Source organism: Gymnogyps californianus, chromosome 1, assembly GCF_018139145.2.
Source record: "Gymnogyps californianus isolate 813 chromosome 1, ASM1813914v2, whole genome shotgun sequence".
NCBI lineage: Eukaryota > Metazoa > Chordata > Aves > Accipitriformes > Cathartidae > Gymnogyps > Gymnogyps californianus.
Genome location: NC_059471.1, coordinates 26,897,762 through 26,913,781, shown reverse-complemented (window position 1 = coordinate 26,913,781; position 16,020 = coordinate 26,897,762). Strand labels below are relative to the sequence as shown.

Below are 16,020 nucleotides of genomic sequence, written 5' to 3'. Positions count from 1 at the left end.
TGCATAGCACGATGGGACAACAGATCCTCTGAGGAGCTGAGGCACCCCTGTCTCCCCTAGGATTTGGAAGGAGGAGAGAGCCCTCGGGTCGCATTCAGCACTGGAGCCTTATCAGAGCATTCTGGACACATCCGAGTAGTCTGATACTGTTAACACAGTAGTGTACGGTACTGCTGCACTGAAAAGCAACAAGCTCCTAAGGAAAAAAAAAAAAGGAATTTTGAAATATATGCCTATAAGTTTAAAAACTAATTAACTTCCAGTGCTTTTTTGCAAAGTACATACATACTTGCATATGTATCCGGCATGTAAACTGAATCCTATCCATTATACAGTATTGATGTAGTTTGTTTTAAAGTTAGGACTGTCTGTAGTTAGACTACTGTGCTGATATCAAGGGTACGTCTAAAAGGGACTTGAACTGTGATTCAGAAAAGGGAAATGAAGTGTGCATTGAAGAACCGAATAATTACTTTATCATTCGTCTTGGGATAGTCTCTGTACTGGGAAGCCCCATGCTCACAGGATGCAGTGAGGAGGTGGGAGTCAGCCACGTCCATCCCCTGTGCTGGGCCAGTCCTCAGGATCTGACTGCAACGCTCGGGTTTGATAGAGAGGGCTTCCCTGCCAGTCACTTCGTACATCCCCCATGGACGGTTTCTCATCTTAGATACAGGCTTCATCATCTGCAGTGCTTTTGCCTTGCCTGCAGAGGATGGTGAGGCAGTGTAAGCCACGAACAAGTGAAGAGTGAATCTATGTGCGGAATCTTTTTTAAAAGCTCCTTGTCTGTGGTCCTTCTGTAAGCAGGGAATCCTGTTGCCCATACTCTCATCCACAGTGCCAACCTTACAAAATGCTGTTCACTTGGTAACCTTTTCTGAGGAGGCAGGTGAATCTCTTACTACATTTTGATGGTCCCCATTACCTTGCTGAAAGAGTAGAGGATTATTTCTTTCCAGGCATAACAGTCCACTGAAAATTGTTTTGATTTAAAGGTCAGAAAGAGTGATAAATTCTCCAATCTCATTCCTCCTTAGAACACACCAGAAGTATCCTGAGGAAAAAAAAAAGATGTTTTACAGAATGTTTCTTTTCTTCTCACACAATATCTGGTGCTACACATTTTACTACATAATTAGAAGAGGATGCCTGAAATTTTCAGCTACATCACATATGCAAAGGAAATTGCATTCACTGGAAAGACTTTCCATGTGTTTTAGATGATATGTAATACCTGTTACGGGGTGGTAATTATGAACAGAGTGGAAGAATCAGTAAACTAGCAGAGTTACTTCATTTGAATGCCTCTTCAGCTGCCTGCAGAATCTGTAGGGCACAGGAGGATAAATTATTAAGTTTGAGCAGTAACAGCAAGTTGTATAGGAAATTTGTAAATGCGAAGAACCCTATTCTGTCACCATTTGACATCAGCATTGTCACTATGGGATAGAAAAAGCTTTACAGTCTTCTGCAGCAATGAAATCCAATAATAATGTTACACAGGAATTCCAGGTGTGCCATTTACTGTTTAGCTGACTTGAGAGAGATCAGTTTGGAAAAAGACATTTTCCTCAGCTCCCTCTGTCATCAGTGTCACCGTACCGAGGTACTGGTAACATGGTTTTTAGCATGTTTATTGCACCCTTTCTCCAGTAATTTCTCTGTGCTTTTCATGTTGCTCATACCTTTGCTTTCTTAGCAGCTAAGGACAGAGGAAATCGCCTCTCCCATCCAGGATCTAGCTCTGTCCTTTATCCTAGATTATTCCTTGCCTTTTAGGCTGAAACCTCCTCCACTCCTAATATAGAGAGAAGCCTAGGGTTTGCTTTTAGACATTCCCAGCATTGTCATCTTCCTCGCAGAGAGCAAAGGAGGACGTTCTGAGGCGCAACTGCTCTTGGGCAGCTCCAGAACCCAGTTTCCTGCCAATGCTGCACAGGAAAATTGGATGGCCAGTGAAGAGAAGCAGGTTCTTCTGGGGCATCATTCGTTTCATCATAAGGCAGGTATTTCAAGTAGGTGAAATACACTGTGCTCTGAGCATGCTTATGTCTTCCCATTGAGTATAAGGGGAACTCAGGGTCACTAGCTCAAATGTGAACTGCTACATTGGACATATCCAAAAGTAGGTGAGGTGGGCCCTAGGGAAGATGTGATGGCTTTCCCAGCCTAGTAATGATGCTTGCTCAGTAAGTGTTTGTGTTGTTTAAATGGAAGTTGGTAAATTCAGAGCAGTTTTTCCTTTCCTGTACATCTACTTTTATAGTAATCCTCATACAAATAGGATTTGGCTTCAATGCGGTCCACACATGCATCTCATTAAAGGTAGTCACCTTAATATTCCCTTACTAGTAAGTAAAGAGGCATTTCTGGAGCATGATTCTTCTGGCCTATTTAAAATATCTGCATTAGGATGAGATGAATTTCAGCAAATTTAACTGTTTGCTGAAAGCTGGATCGAAGCACCTGATTCTGGGCAATCAAAGCCAACAGCCATCTCAGCATTGTTAGCCTTTGGGAAGGCTGGTATCACTGTGTGAACTATTTCCTAATTTGGTGGCTTCTAGGGGCTTAATCCACTGTATGAGAAGCTGTGCAAACACACAGCAGCTGACAGCTCCTTCCCAAGAGAAGGGGAGAGCTCACGTCACAGGGGAGAAGTGGTAACAGTGGATGAGGCAAACAAGTAAATAGGAAGATGACCCCTGCCCAGATACAGTGATAAAAAGTAAGGCTAATAAAGCATTTATTTCCTTTTCTTTTTGAACAAAGTCTCTCTTACAGGCTTCTCTAGTATATGTGAATTGAGCTCAGTTAAAAATTCAGGTTTCTCATAATTTACAGCAGTGTTACTTTGTATCTCACTCTAATGTCTCCCCATTTTGGAAGGAGATATTTTCTGCTGAAAGGTCTTCATGAACCTATCAACCTGTAGTCAATTTAAAGCCTTTAAATGTACTCATTAATACTCAAGCTTTGGAGATAGGCTTCCTGAGAGATTTAAAACCACTTACAGGGAGACTACTTAGTCAAAGGCAGATTTTTTAAAATGTTTTTTGAGCCATCAACAGTTCAAACCCTCTTGAAAGTTTCTGTGGAGAAGTACCATGCATCAGCAGGAGTCTGATCAGGCAGAGGCATAAAGCACATTCATCATGGTACGTAGACCACTTGTTTTCCTATTAGGTGGTCAAGAGAAGAAGACTGCTTAATTGCTGCCAGTTCTTCAGCAGCACCAGTATTAATGTGCCATTTGCATCCAGAGGTGATGGAAGCAAATCCAGCACACTGACTGCTTGGAGCCATTCAGTGGCACTGCTGCTCTGATGGTTCAGTCCCATAACCTTGCACTGTAGCAGCTGATCAGGTACCATATAGCAATGGCTGTAGCATTCAGAAGTGCAGCACGTGCTTTGCCTCCCCATCAGAGGCTATGCCACAAGCGTCTTTACTCCTCATGAGAATTTCATGTTTTGCTGCGCTCAGTCTGAAGGATAATGTATCAGCAACACGAAGGGGAACTGTGGCCCCAAGTAACATCAACTGGAGTCAAGGAAATGCCTTCCATGTCTCCAGCAGGTACTGTGTCAAGACTTTCACTGCCCTGAGCAGCCTTCTCCGAGTGGTCCTTGCCTTGAGCAGGGTGTCAGACTTGATGCCTTGCAGAGATCCCTTCCAATTTACATTATTCTGTGGGTCTGTGCAGAGTCAATGATAAGTGGTTGCCACAGGCAGGAGCTCTCTGTTAGTAGAGACAGTTTCAGGATGAAGCATGTTTATCCTCAGCTATTTCTGCATGAGTTCAGTGCAGGACAGAGTTATGAGGTATTAACGTTCCCTCAGCATGAAATCAACACTGCAAACATCTCTCACTGTAAACATCATTTCCACCACACAACTCAGGCTTTTGTGACTGTAGCTTTATCTAATATCTGCCCTTGTTCTTCCCTGCTTACAACACTCACCTTTGCCTATAAGTTCTACGAATCAGAAAGTCTCACCAGCGACTGAGGAGTTGCACAAACAGCTGGATGTACAGAGGCAGCTCAGGCAGAGGCTGCTTCTTGGCTGGATGGAAACGATTTATAAAGAAGCTTGATCGAATTTAGTAACTTTGAAGGGGTCTCAAGTATAAGGCCAATTTTCTTGGCTCATCATTAGAGACTTCTCTGGCACAGCTATAGCTTTCAGGAATACTTGAGCACTACATGGTGCTCAGCACAGGAAAGACATTACATCCTCTGTACTATTCACCTCTCCCCCTGGCTCCTCATAACCTAATTTAGTAAAACCAAAACCAAACACGATAAAGAAAGATCAATGAATCATAGGGTAGAGTAATTAAATACCATTTTTCAAAGTTGAGAAGTGCTGCCCAGAATATAGATTTATATCATCAGAAATGTACTGAACGTAACATGTCCCACGTGCTCTCCAAGCCAAAGGCGAGAGCTGCTTGCTCTGGAGAAGCCTGGAGAGCAGGCTGTCGTTTGAACATCCGAACTCGAGCCCTTCTGGGTGAGTGGAAACCCCACTGAAGGGGCTGAGAAGATTTTTATAGAGGACTAAGAGTTCATGGTTGGTTTCAGTAGCCAGAGATGCACTAAGAGGATGAAGGGACTGGGGAGGAGGGAGCATATGAACTGATATGCTCAGTGGTCATCTCTGGAGGTATCAAGGCAGTACGTGCTGGGGCAGCCATTGTGTTCACTAGAGCTTTTTACATTCACATCTAAACTAATCATCAAGACCTGTTTTAGGAGCAGCTTGGAGTACCACTATCCTTGATCTGGTGCTTCCTATACACACAGCCCAGCTGAGTGTGCCAGCCTCCTGATTAAGCCATTAGATATGCTGGGGTAAATGGTGTCCCCTGTGATCCAGGCAGTAGGCTCTGGTTGCATCTGGGAACTGCACTTGCAAGATTACCCTCTGCCTCGCTGCAGGACTAATGAGGAATTGAGCTTTGGGGCAACTATTCAAGGACTCTATAAGCACATCCAGTGTGTGGTCCTCAAAGAAAACTGCAGTCTGAACAGAAGCTGCACGACTGAAAGACACACATTATATGGAGCGTCTACCAGGGAATTGCAATAAAGCAACTCACTTCATGCATAGGTGGGAAATTGCAGTGCCCAAAGGAAGATGGAATCAGCAGGAGCCTTCACAGGGACTCCTGACTATGAAATCACATTTATAACAGGAACTAAGAGTGGACAAGTGTGCTTCCCTGAGAGCAACTAAGAGGTTGGGTCACCATCAAAAAAGAGCCTGATGATAGAGTCGGTCCCCTCTTGCAGCGGGGAGAGAGATTATGTGAGACTTTAGATCTGTGAATAAAAAGCCTCTCAACCTAGAGGCTTCATTGCAGTCACTGAAACAGGGCTTCTTCCTAATGGCAGCTCTGGGAGTACCTTTCTGCAAGGTACAGAAAGCCTGAGTGGGCATTTAGTCTTTGTTCAGCAGAGAGAAATCGCTTTGTGTCTCTAGTGCAGACAGACACTTCTGCATATTGTGCACCAGCACAAAACCCAGCCTTTGGTTTGTACCTTTCATCTACTCACAGGAAGCTCCAGAGTGGCCAGGAGCAGCCAGAATCCTGTTACCTGTTCACCCCAGGGCTTTCCAAACAGCTTGCCCAGGCGTGCCTTACATTATATTGCCATATTGATGCCACACTTTCCTGCCAGGGAGGTGAGGCGTATGAGAGTCCTACCAAGAGGACACCTCCACTTGCACCTGGGCCATGCTTGCAAACTTGGTGCCTGTACAGATAACGGAATCTAATTTGCAGGCCATGTCTCTTATGCAAGGTAGACATAACCACTACGTCCTCCAGAGTCAGCTACTCTTCCATGATAGCCAATGTGAACATTTGCAGCTAATTGTGAACAGTTTTTAGATCTTCACTCATAGTGTTTTTATTATCCATGGATGCTGCTATTTTATATTCTGTGTTAGTATTCAAATAATATTGCATATGAATAGCATAGGAAGAAATAGACCAACCAGTTAATAATTTTAAATACAGACCTCATCAGCAAAGAAAAGCTAGAAAAAACTTTGTAAAGTCTGACCCATTGCACTTTCACAGTAGCAAGCACCATCATCTTTCAAAGTGGTTTTTTGATGCTAAAGTGTGTGTTAAATCTTGTTAATTCACAGTTATGTCCATGAGAAGCTTTGCAAACAAGAGAGCAAGGGAACAAACATAATGATGAGCAGAGATAATGCATACTCAGATAAATTTTCTTCGCTTACTCAAGCAATTGGAGTTTTTAATTATTTATACTTTTTAAGTACAAGTTAAACGTACCACAGCATACTTTCTGCAGGTAAGTCAGTGTTAGCAATTTAATCCCTCATTTCAGTATCGCCTCTGTGATATAAATGGGGCTAAGTGAGACAAGAAAGTGAAGAAACAGGCCTTTTTATGTGGATCAACGAAGCCGTAAGGTTGCAAAGTTCTATGCAGTCAAGGGGCCAAAATGGTGGATTCAAGCAAGGTGTGGGGTTTTTTGTGTTAAGTACGAGCTATCAGTCCGATGCAGAAAAGCATCATAAATCATACATAGATTTAATAGCGTAACTTCTGTCGATGAACAATTCTGCCCACTCTTTTCCATCAAAGCAAAACATCTGCACCATCCAGAAGAAAGTATTATTCACAGTTAGTGATATTCTGTAAAACAGTGTAGATCGCTGTATAAAGAACATTGCTTGGACTCTTGCCTCTTGAGAATGAAAAATCTCAGACATACTCAGGAGCCTGAGAGGTCAGGGCAGCTCAGAGTCCTCCAGTCAGCCCCAGAGTACTCTATCCCATGCCCTGTCATATCAAGAAAGATGTAACAACTGCTAATCAAGTGGACATTTTCACAAGCATTCCTCCTGCTGCATTTGATTTGAGGCATTCTGAAGTCAACATATTTAGTCTGATGTCTGAACAATACATTTTTTAACACACTCCATTTTCTTTGGCTGGAATTATTCTATTGTAAAAGGGATTATTCACGTCTTGTGTTTTACTGTTAATAAAGATATTTCTGATTTAAGAGCTTTTCCTTGTCGTCTCCCATTTTCCTCTTTGAAGGAGATTGGCCCTGGAAAGCTGTAGGTCCCAGTCTGATCGCCAGTGACTTTGGGAACCAGAGCATTTAGAAAGCCTTTATTCATACAAGTCAGTCTTAGGCAAGAGGAATCAGTGATTTCAGTGAGTAATGGGATAAAGCAATACTTCCAGCAGAATGGGATGCTAGACACTATAAAATGGACTGAAAAGTAATACAGCATAAAATCTGCATGTTATAAAGTATATGCATCCCTCACTGTCCTGTGGTAGATTTGAAGATTCACGAGGATGGTTCAGCTTACTTTTGAAGGGGGCAGCCCTGATCCAACAGGCAGTTAATGAGCAGTGACACTGCCCTATGACAGGAGCCCTAGCTGTGGGCCAGACTGACATTAGTGACCAGACTGTGACCAGACTGACTTGCAGCTGTGCAGGTCTTGAACTGCTCAAGGAAAAAGAGAGGTATAGTAAGAACGTACTGTTACAGAAGTCAGGTTTTAATCTTCCTAAAATTCAGATTTTATTCTGCAATAACAGAAGCAAGGCAGTAGAAGACATAATGGTCTTGGAGCCACGCGGACACTGCTGGGTTCACACACGGCTTGGGGATCCCATCCGACACTCTGCCCAAACAGGACAGCCCCGTTACCAGCACATCTCCCGATATCTGCACCAGCCTGCGAGGCACTGGCGTCACAGACCACCAGAAATACAGGATAGGTGAGCTGCGCTGCGCTGAACATCTCTATGCACATCTTCAGCAAGTTTCATTTGTTTTGAGGTAACCAACTCATTCAGCACTGTCTTAACAAACACTCCCTGTGCCCCTTTTCTACCGTGAGGGTTTGTTTGTTTTTTAAAAAGTTTAATCAGATCTGTTCACCTAAATGCTTTCATAAGCTGACTATTTAAAACAAAGGCAAATACTTGATTCTACAGTTTCAGCCCATTATGTTTTCACATATATTCTGACACACTGAAAAGAGTAATCTGATTTTACTTCGAGCTAAAATAACTTTCTATAACAATAGCCTTGGAACACAAAAGTTTTGATGCCACCTAGTCAGAGCTAGCCATTTTAGTATCGAAAAAAACCAACATACAAATTTAACAGAACAAAAAAGAACAGGCTTTGGTTTTGTTTTTTAAAGAAAAACAAAGATTTTATTCAAACACTTATTGGTCCAGAACTGTTAATACAAAGTTTTTCAATTTCTTTTTTAAAGAACAACTTGCACAATGCTAAATACAATAAATCCCTACTGAACAAGTTCTATACATACACAAAGCACAGCTTGTAAAAATTCATAAGACTAACAAATACTCCTGAAGAGATATTATTTAGTGGATCAAACTGCTGCAATATCAAAGTAGTACTTTAATAAGCACCTACACAATTCAGATAAACCACATTTCTGAATGGAGGTTAATACAAAACTTTGTTTTAAAAACAAAACATGGGATTCAACACTTACATAATATAGTGTTTGGATTCTTAACCCAATCAATTGCAAGTTCATCTGAATTGGCTGAAAACCTGGAAAGTGTAGCACTAGAGCTGATGAGATATCAGTTGTCTTAATAAAAGAATTTTAACTATACTTTTTTTTTTTAGAAGAAAAAGACTACATAAAGGAAAAAATGCACAATTACATTTTAGTTTTTGGATGCATTTGCTATTAGGAGTTAAAAGCTTTAAAATTTTAGTTACTTAAAAATGAGTGATATTCTCACCTGTAATTAAGTTGTATTTCACGTATAAGAGGTTGGCCCTTACAAATAACTCCACAAAACAAGGTCCAACTCTCAGTTGCATATGTGCCACCTAATTCTTCTCTAAAGCTTTTTGCCATTTATCTCTTTTGGAACTTTTAAACACAAATTATTTTACATGCTTTGCACAGACAATGAAGCATTTCAAACCTACTCAACTTGCAGATAATGAATGTATAGCAGGAGGATCACCTGATGTGTACTTTTCCGAGCCACTGGATCGACTTCTTGATGGCATGCTGTCTTTGCCTGTAGTGCAAGATTCTACTGGACATACGTTTCTCATATCCCTGAGCAACTGCTGTTAGGTCATGCCACTGGACTGGCTCCAATTCAGGACTTTATTTCACAACTTCCATAGAAAGTAACTGACATCCTTCAATGATTGTCATCAAAGAGTGACTTGTTTAACAGTAAATCCTTATATAGAAAAATGCTAATTTAGTGGAAGACTTTGGTAGGAAAAGGGTATACAGCTAAACATTACTAATATAAAGAAATAATTAAACATTAAAATGAAGTTTTAAAAAGAATCAAAAAACAGACTCCTCCAGATTTGCTCACAAGTTTGCAGACACCCAAGCAGCTCAAAACCTCAAAAGTGCAAACAAGAAACAAGTAAAAAAATGTAACAGCAGCAACTTTAGTTTTCCTTTAAACACTGAGATTCTTTGTATTTATATAAAATATACTTCCTATTCCTCCTTCAGCACCAGACTCATCTGCAGGTCATTGATCTGTTCTGATCACCCAGGTGCTCCTTGAAACTGTTGCTGCCTTTGTTCCAGAGCCTGCTGACTTAACAGTTGCTGTTGTTTCTGTAGAAACTGTACTACTTCTGGACTTCTGAGTAGGGACTGCAAGAAAGAGAAAGCAGACTTTAAAGAACTCACGTATGTTAAATAGCTACCATAGTGATTATATTTATATTACAATTATTTCCATTAAGTCAACTTGCACATTACCCATTGTTGTTGTTTAACTTGGGCAGGCGACTAAGCATCACAGAGTCTCTTGCTCACTCCCCCAGCCCCAGTGGGATGAAGCACTGCTCAGCAATAACTAAAACATCACTGTGTTATCAACACTGTTTTCACCACAAACCCAACACATAGCCCCATACAAGCTACTGTGAAGAAAATTCACTGTATCCCAGCTAAAACCAGTACACCCATATAAACGAGAGTTCAATTAAATGCCAAAGAATTACAAAACATGCTCACAAAAAACATCTAGAAACTGTTTCAGGACATCAGCAGGTAACCAGAAGCAGCATTAGGTACACATCCTGAAAGCAGACTCAGAACGTAAAGAATATACAATATTGCAAAAAACATAAAGATAGCAAACAGGAGTAGTCTACTGACATATTGAAAACAAAGCACTTTTCAATTGTGCTTCAGTTTTCAGCCAATTTCTACATTTCCCACTGCAGATAGCTCAAAAATACTATACTAAATAAATAAAACACTATAATTCTACAGCACAGCTCATGTGCCTGTCAGAGTTCAAATGTCTGGACGATGCTCTTAGTCACATGGTTTCGTTTTTGGTAGTCCTGCAAGGAGCAGGGAGTTGGACTCAATGATTCTTATGGGTCCCTTCCAACTCAAGATACTCTATGATTCCTTATTCACTTAGTGTTCAATAATTTCCCAACATTTCAAAACAGCAGTCCAGCCACAAGGAATGAGTTAAAAAACCCCTCTGCCTTCAGTCAAAAGACAAAAGTATCTAAAACTATTTGCATCTGGCTCCTGGCCTGGACAGTTGCAGTCTGTGATCCAGCTCTGGTTGTTCACTCTCATTCCTGCACGGTGGCAGCACAAGTGTTTGTAAGGTCAAATGGCAAATCAGGTTGGGAATGGATCCTTCCAAAAATTAACGCAGGAAAAAGGTTATTTTTCAGCTGAATTAATTCCCTAGACTGCTTGCTCATTATGCATGGTCACTTCACTGATGCAACCAAAGAGGTACTGCAACTCTGTAATCCAGATTTACATTCAAAAGGACCAGCTCCAGGGCAGGGTCTAGAACTTTATGCTATTAGGGGCAATTCTGCAGAGATTAGAATTGAAAACAACCATTCTGCATGTAACTCACACCTACAGCAGCACTGAACAGGTAAGATTAGTGAATCAGCCACTGAAAGCAGTTACTAATAACAAACAGGCTCACTGAACAGATGCGCAGCCACCTTTTCCTTACTGTACATTACCTTTATCAAGTTACTGCACTGCACAGGGTAGTTCTGCAGTGTGTAGTTCTTTATCTGCTGCTGTTTTATGACATTAAGGTGCTTCGGGCTCTCCATCCACAACTTGCTGCTTCTCAGCCCCTTGCCTCTGCTTTCTACATCTTTATCCAGCGCAAGCTGCACATCCAGGCACACATGGGCCACCACAAAGCCTCTCTTCACAGAGATTAACCACACGCAAGAAAGTTATGAGCAAGCACAAAGGACTTGGCACTTCTAAGTGATAAACTTGCAGGCAGCCACCAGTGACATGCAGTAACTTTCACGTGCAGGAACATGAGGTATAGAACAGCCCTGGATGCAACAGGCCATGAGAGATCTTTGTGGGTCACCACATAACCCTCAGGCCTTGTGTTGTGCAGATACGCACAAAAAAAAGAAGAAATTCAAGAAGAAATAGTGCTGAATGAGAGAAATCGAGACAGAGCAGAGAGAGAGAAGCAAGAATCAGATCAAGGAGAATCTGAATCTCACTTTACCAGAATACTGCAAGGAAACCTCAATTTTTGAAGAGTCTTGACATAACTGTGCAAAAGCTCTCAACACCTATTTAAAGAGCTTCTGATTGCTATATTTCTAGAAAAAATAATGTTTCATTAATAAGATACCTTTCAAATGTAATTAAAAGCCACATGAATAGAAACAGCCAGGAAAGGGGGCAACAATTCAGTAAGCAGAGCATGAAGAACAACAGATAATGTGAAAAATAAACTCCATAGTTCATTACTTTTTTTCTTGTAAAAACTGAAGAGCTACAGATACTCGTCTGAGTTTTAGACATAAACATTAAATAGGTGCTATTATTGAGAAAGAATTCAAGAAAATAAATATGCACAGGTAGTGTACGATCATTAAACTGATTTTCATCTTTCACAAGGGTGACAGTTAAACACTGTTACACTGCGTTTATTTATTTGAGTTCAAAATGTCTAACAAAACAAAACTTACCAGCCTCTTTTTATTCAATACTTGTTCTAAAAGAGTAGGTCTTGCTGGGCGATCTCCAATGGATCCTGTTCTCTGTTTTGTAACAGAAACTGAACCTTCAACACTATCCTGCACAGGAAAGAAAATAAAAAACAACAGAGAAGTGAGACTATAAACCCTGATATGACGACACATTTACTTTTCACCACAGAAAAGTCCCAAGAGTAAAGAATGTTTGCCTCATTAATTTGCAGAGGTAAGTAACAGCACAAGAATGGAAACATATCTATTCAAGAGTTGGCCTCTTCTTTCCATGTTATTTTCACTATTTCATCAGTCACAGTGAAGCAATGCAGCTGAGTTAGTCTTCTAAACTGCAAAACTAACCAGGTTACTGTGGCTAGTTAATGGCTTGAATTTATTTGATTGCATTTTTTTAAAAATGAAGTAATTTACAACAGCTCAATCTCCAGCTTGTGGAAGTGAATGATATTTAACATTTGCAATTGGGTAGGAATGACAATAATACTTTTAATAGCAAAACAAAACATACTTCAGAATACTATTACAAATTTGTCAAAGCCACAGGCAAGAGACAGTAAAATCTACATGTTTTTTTCTTTGTAAGTTTATTCTGTTCCTTGTACAATCACCAGTCATATGAATTAGACTGTCTTCTAAACAAAATGGCTCTACAATCTGCTGTAGAGAAAATATTAATGGTTTGGAAAATTTCAACCAATGTTGAATCCTATGTGTATTAAATTCACAACTTACTGACACTTCCATTTACCTGAAAGGGTTCAAGCAAGAACAACAACAACAAAGTATCCCAGTATCTTTCACTTCAATCCTGTCCACAGAAGTGAAAAATGAAACTTCTCTTAGGAATCTAACTCTGACCCCACAAGACAACAGTATCTTGTTGGGCCTTGATAGACACCGCTGCAAAAAAAGCACGCTAAGTTTAGCACTAAATATCCTGCTTTCTTCTGCAAGTTCAGGCCTTAATTTCACAACATTCAAAGCAACCTGCACTTGCAGAAACTAGGAGAAGCAAGCCCACTCTCTTCCAACATGCAATAATCACTATTTCATGTTACAGATCAAAAAGTCTTAACCCATCACTACATGAAATGCACCAATTTTACCCTTCTCCCATACTGTCCCCTTTTCTGAACTAGCACAAGTATTTGCGTAGATACATCATGAACTGAACATGATGAATTATTAGGAAAGGAAGAGAGAAGAGGGGAAATCATGCCGGTATATACATCTAGAATTCACGCACATCTTGAATACTGTGTGCAGTTTCTGTTCTCTCATCTAAAAGAGAAGTAGCTACTAGAACTAGAGAATGTTAACAGAATGGCAACAAGGATGATAAAAGGACATAACTTTTTACTTGGAAACAAGCATACTATGCCTTTTCACTGCGGGAAGGAAACAACTTAGAGGCAAGCCTACCAAGTAAGTGTCACAAACTGAACAGGAATTAGTTTTTCACTATATCTTCTAATGTAAACGCTAACTGGCAAATTAAGTTAACAGCGGCCAGGTTCAAAAACAAGGAGATCATTCAAACCAGGTAGCAGACCTGAAGAAACTATCAGAATGTAATGGATGCTGAGAGTTTACAAGGGTCCAACAAAAACCCCAAAAAGCACACGGAACAGACATCACTTAGAGTTACAAAATACATCAGAAAACCCACACCTATCTCAGCAAGTCCTTTGAGCCGAAAGAGAAAGAACCTGGGAGAACATTCCCTAGCAGCATCACATACACTTGCCTTTTTCTAATACACCTGCTTCATGGCAGCTTTTACAGCTAGACCAAATGAGATTCTTTGGTGCGATACCCAGTATGGTTACTGTTACATTTATATAAAGAAAAACAGAAAAAGGAAAAGTTTTTTGATGGTTTGTTTCCAGTTAGATCAGTTCCCAGTCACACAACTCCAGAGACAGCTGTGCTCACAAAAAAGGGTTGCTTTTAGCAGGAGTGCCAGGTAAGATTTTTTTTTCCTGGCAACCACTATTTTATACTTGTCTCTTCAAGCACAAACTAGCCAGCATCTTCAAAAGTAAGAACATTTCCCTGTTTCTAGCTCATCTAAACACAAGATCTTAAACGCTAACTCAGCACAAGCATCAGAAACTGTGTTATCCTGGCTGAGTCACAAACTGCAGGAAAAAAACTATCTAAAAAGTTGAATCTTAGCATCAGTTCTCCCCCTGACAATATTTCCCCATCTAAACAATACACATAAGTTTATGAAAGTAAGTACGAACTATTAGTGGTCTAAGTATTTAACTGCCATTTAATATTAAAAAAATCAACAAGTATCTTGAAGAACCTACACAACTGACTTGTATATACAACATAATCTGATACCCAATGGCCTTTGTGACTTTAAAACGCCACATTTCAGTACCAACTGGGCAAGAAGACTGACATCTCTCTTAGATCTATACTTTCATCTTTCCTCCTGTGAAATAAACACACGCCGCACAGCGAAGCATCTTTTAGCACGATTTTTTTCCCTGGAATCTTCTGATATAGTTCTAAGTTGCTACAATCTATATCAGAGAAGAAAAAAGAAACGGGGTCTGCTCTGGCACCAGAGGAAGAGCGAGTTCCAGGCCTGCCCTAGATTTCTGCCCTTTCCTGTGGACAGAAAGGTCCCGTTCTGTCTGACAGAAACCGATTTCCCACGGGAAGCCCCTGCTCCCAGGGGACCACACGGCAGCCGGGCCGCCCGCCGACTTCACCACCCGACGAGGCCCCAGCTGAGGCCCACACCACCACCACCACCACCACCACTGACCCCCCCGGTGCCTCACCTCGGCCCGCGGGCCGCCCCCCGCGGCGGCCGCCCCGCCGCCCCCCAGGGCCTGGTCGCTCTTCTTGCGCTTGTACTTGTCCTTGTAAATCTTGTTGCGGTGGCGCTTGCACATCCAGGGCTTGCGCTGCTTCACCACCTGCGTGGTGGTCTCGCTGCAGCCCTGGTAGGTGCAGCTCTTGCAGCCGCCGCCCGCCGCCGCCGCCGCCGCCGTTTCGCCGCTCGAAGCCGCCGCCGTCGCCTCCTCCTCCTCCAGCTCCTCCGGGCTGGCCGTACTCTCGCCGCCCGCCGCCTCGGCGTCCTCCCCCGCCTCGACCTCGCCGTCGCCGGGGCCCCCCAGCTCGTAGAATAACATGAGGCCGCCGCTACCGGAGGGCGGCAGCGGCGGGTCGGCGCCCGGGAGCGGCAGCACCCCCCCCGCCGCCACCCCCCCCGCCGCCGCCGCCGCCTCCTCGCCGCCGCACGGCTGCATCACGAGCAGCGCCAGCTGCGGCGGCGAGGAGGAGGAGGAGGCGGAGGAGGAGGCGGAGGAGGAGGGAGCGGCGGCGGGGCTGGCCCGCAGGGCGCCGGTAACCGAGCCCGCCGCGCCCGCGGCGCGCGGCGCCTGAGCCCGCGTCCCGCCCCCCCCCACCCCGCGCCGCACCACAGCGCGCAGGCGCCGCCACGCCGCCCTCACCGCGCATGTGCCCAGAGGCCGCGCACGCGCCCTGGCGGCCGGCCGGAGGGGAGGCCGCGGGCGCCATCTTGCCGGTCGCAAGGCGGGGCGAGTGCCCATGCGCGGGCTGAGCGTGCCCAGGTGCGAGGCGCGGGAGGCGGGGTCACGTGCTTGGCAGCGCTGAGGGGAAGGAGAAGGGCCGGAGGCCCCTTAATGGCGGTGGAGCCTCCTGGGCAGGTCTCTGGGACTTTGCCTTGAGGGTATGCCAGCACCACTAGCATGAAGCCCTTGCATCTTCCCAAGTGCAAAGAACCCCCTTGTGGCTGTGTCACAGCCACCAGTGTGGTTTGGCCCTGTCAGCCTGCTCAGCCCCCTGTCCTGCTGCAGTCCCGTGATGGCTGTCCTGACCCAAATTGTCCTGCCACTGATCTTCACAAGCACCATCCCTGGGCTGTGCTTGTGTCCTTGCTTTCCAGCCACTGTCAGCT

At 43.2% G+C, this 16,020-nt stretch overlaps 1 protein-coding gene across 1 annotated transcript; it reads right to left on the bottom strand.

Moving 5' to 3' along the window:
- Window positions 1-8,217: 8,217 nt before the first annotated feature.
- On the bottom strand, window positions 8,218-15,652 carry RFXAP (regulatory factor X associated protein). Its single transcript, XM_050915135.1, has 3 exons — window positions 14,879-15,652; window positions 12,054-12,161; window positions 8,218-9,705 (listed from the first exon to the last, which is right to left on the bottom strand). Exons 1-3 carry the CDS (start codon window positions 15,650-15,652, stop codon window positions 9,595-9,597), a joined length of 993 nt encoding a protein of 330 aa, XP_050771092.1. The 3' UTR covers window positions 8,218-9,594.
- Between the last annotated feature and the right edge of the window lie 368 nt (window positions 15,653-16,020).

Coding starts and splice junctions, on each gene's coding strand:
- RFXAP (XM_050915135.1), bottom strand. CDS start 15,652: ATGGGCACTCGCCCCGCCTTGCGACCGGCAAGATGGCGCCCGCGGCCT. Junction 12,162..14,878: donor GGGGCGGCCCGCGGGCCGAG/GTGAGGCACCGG, acceptor TTTCCTGTGCAG/GATAGTGTTGAAGGTTCAGT. Junction 9,706..12,053: donor TATTGAATAAAAAGAGGCTG/GTAAGTTTTGTT, acceptor TCTTTCTTGCAG/TCCCTACTCAGAAGTCCAGA.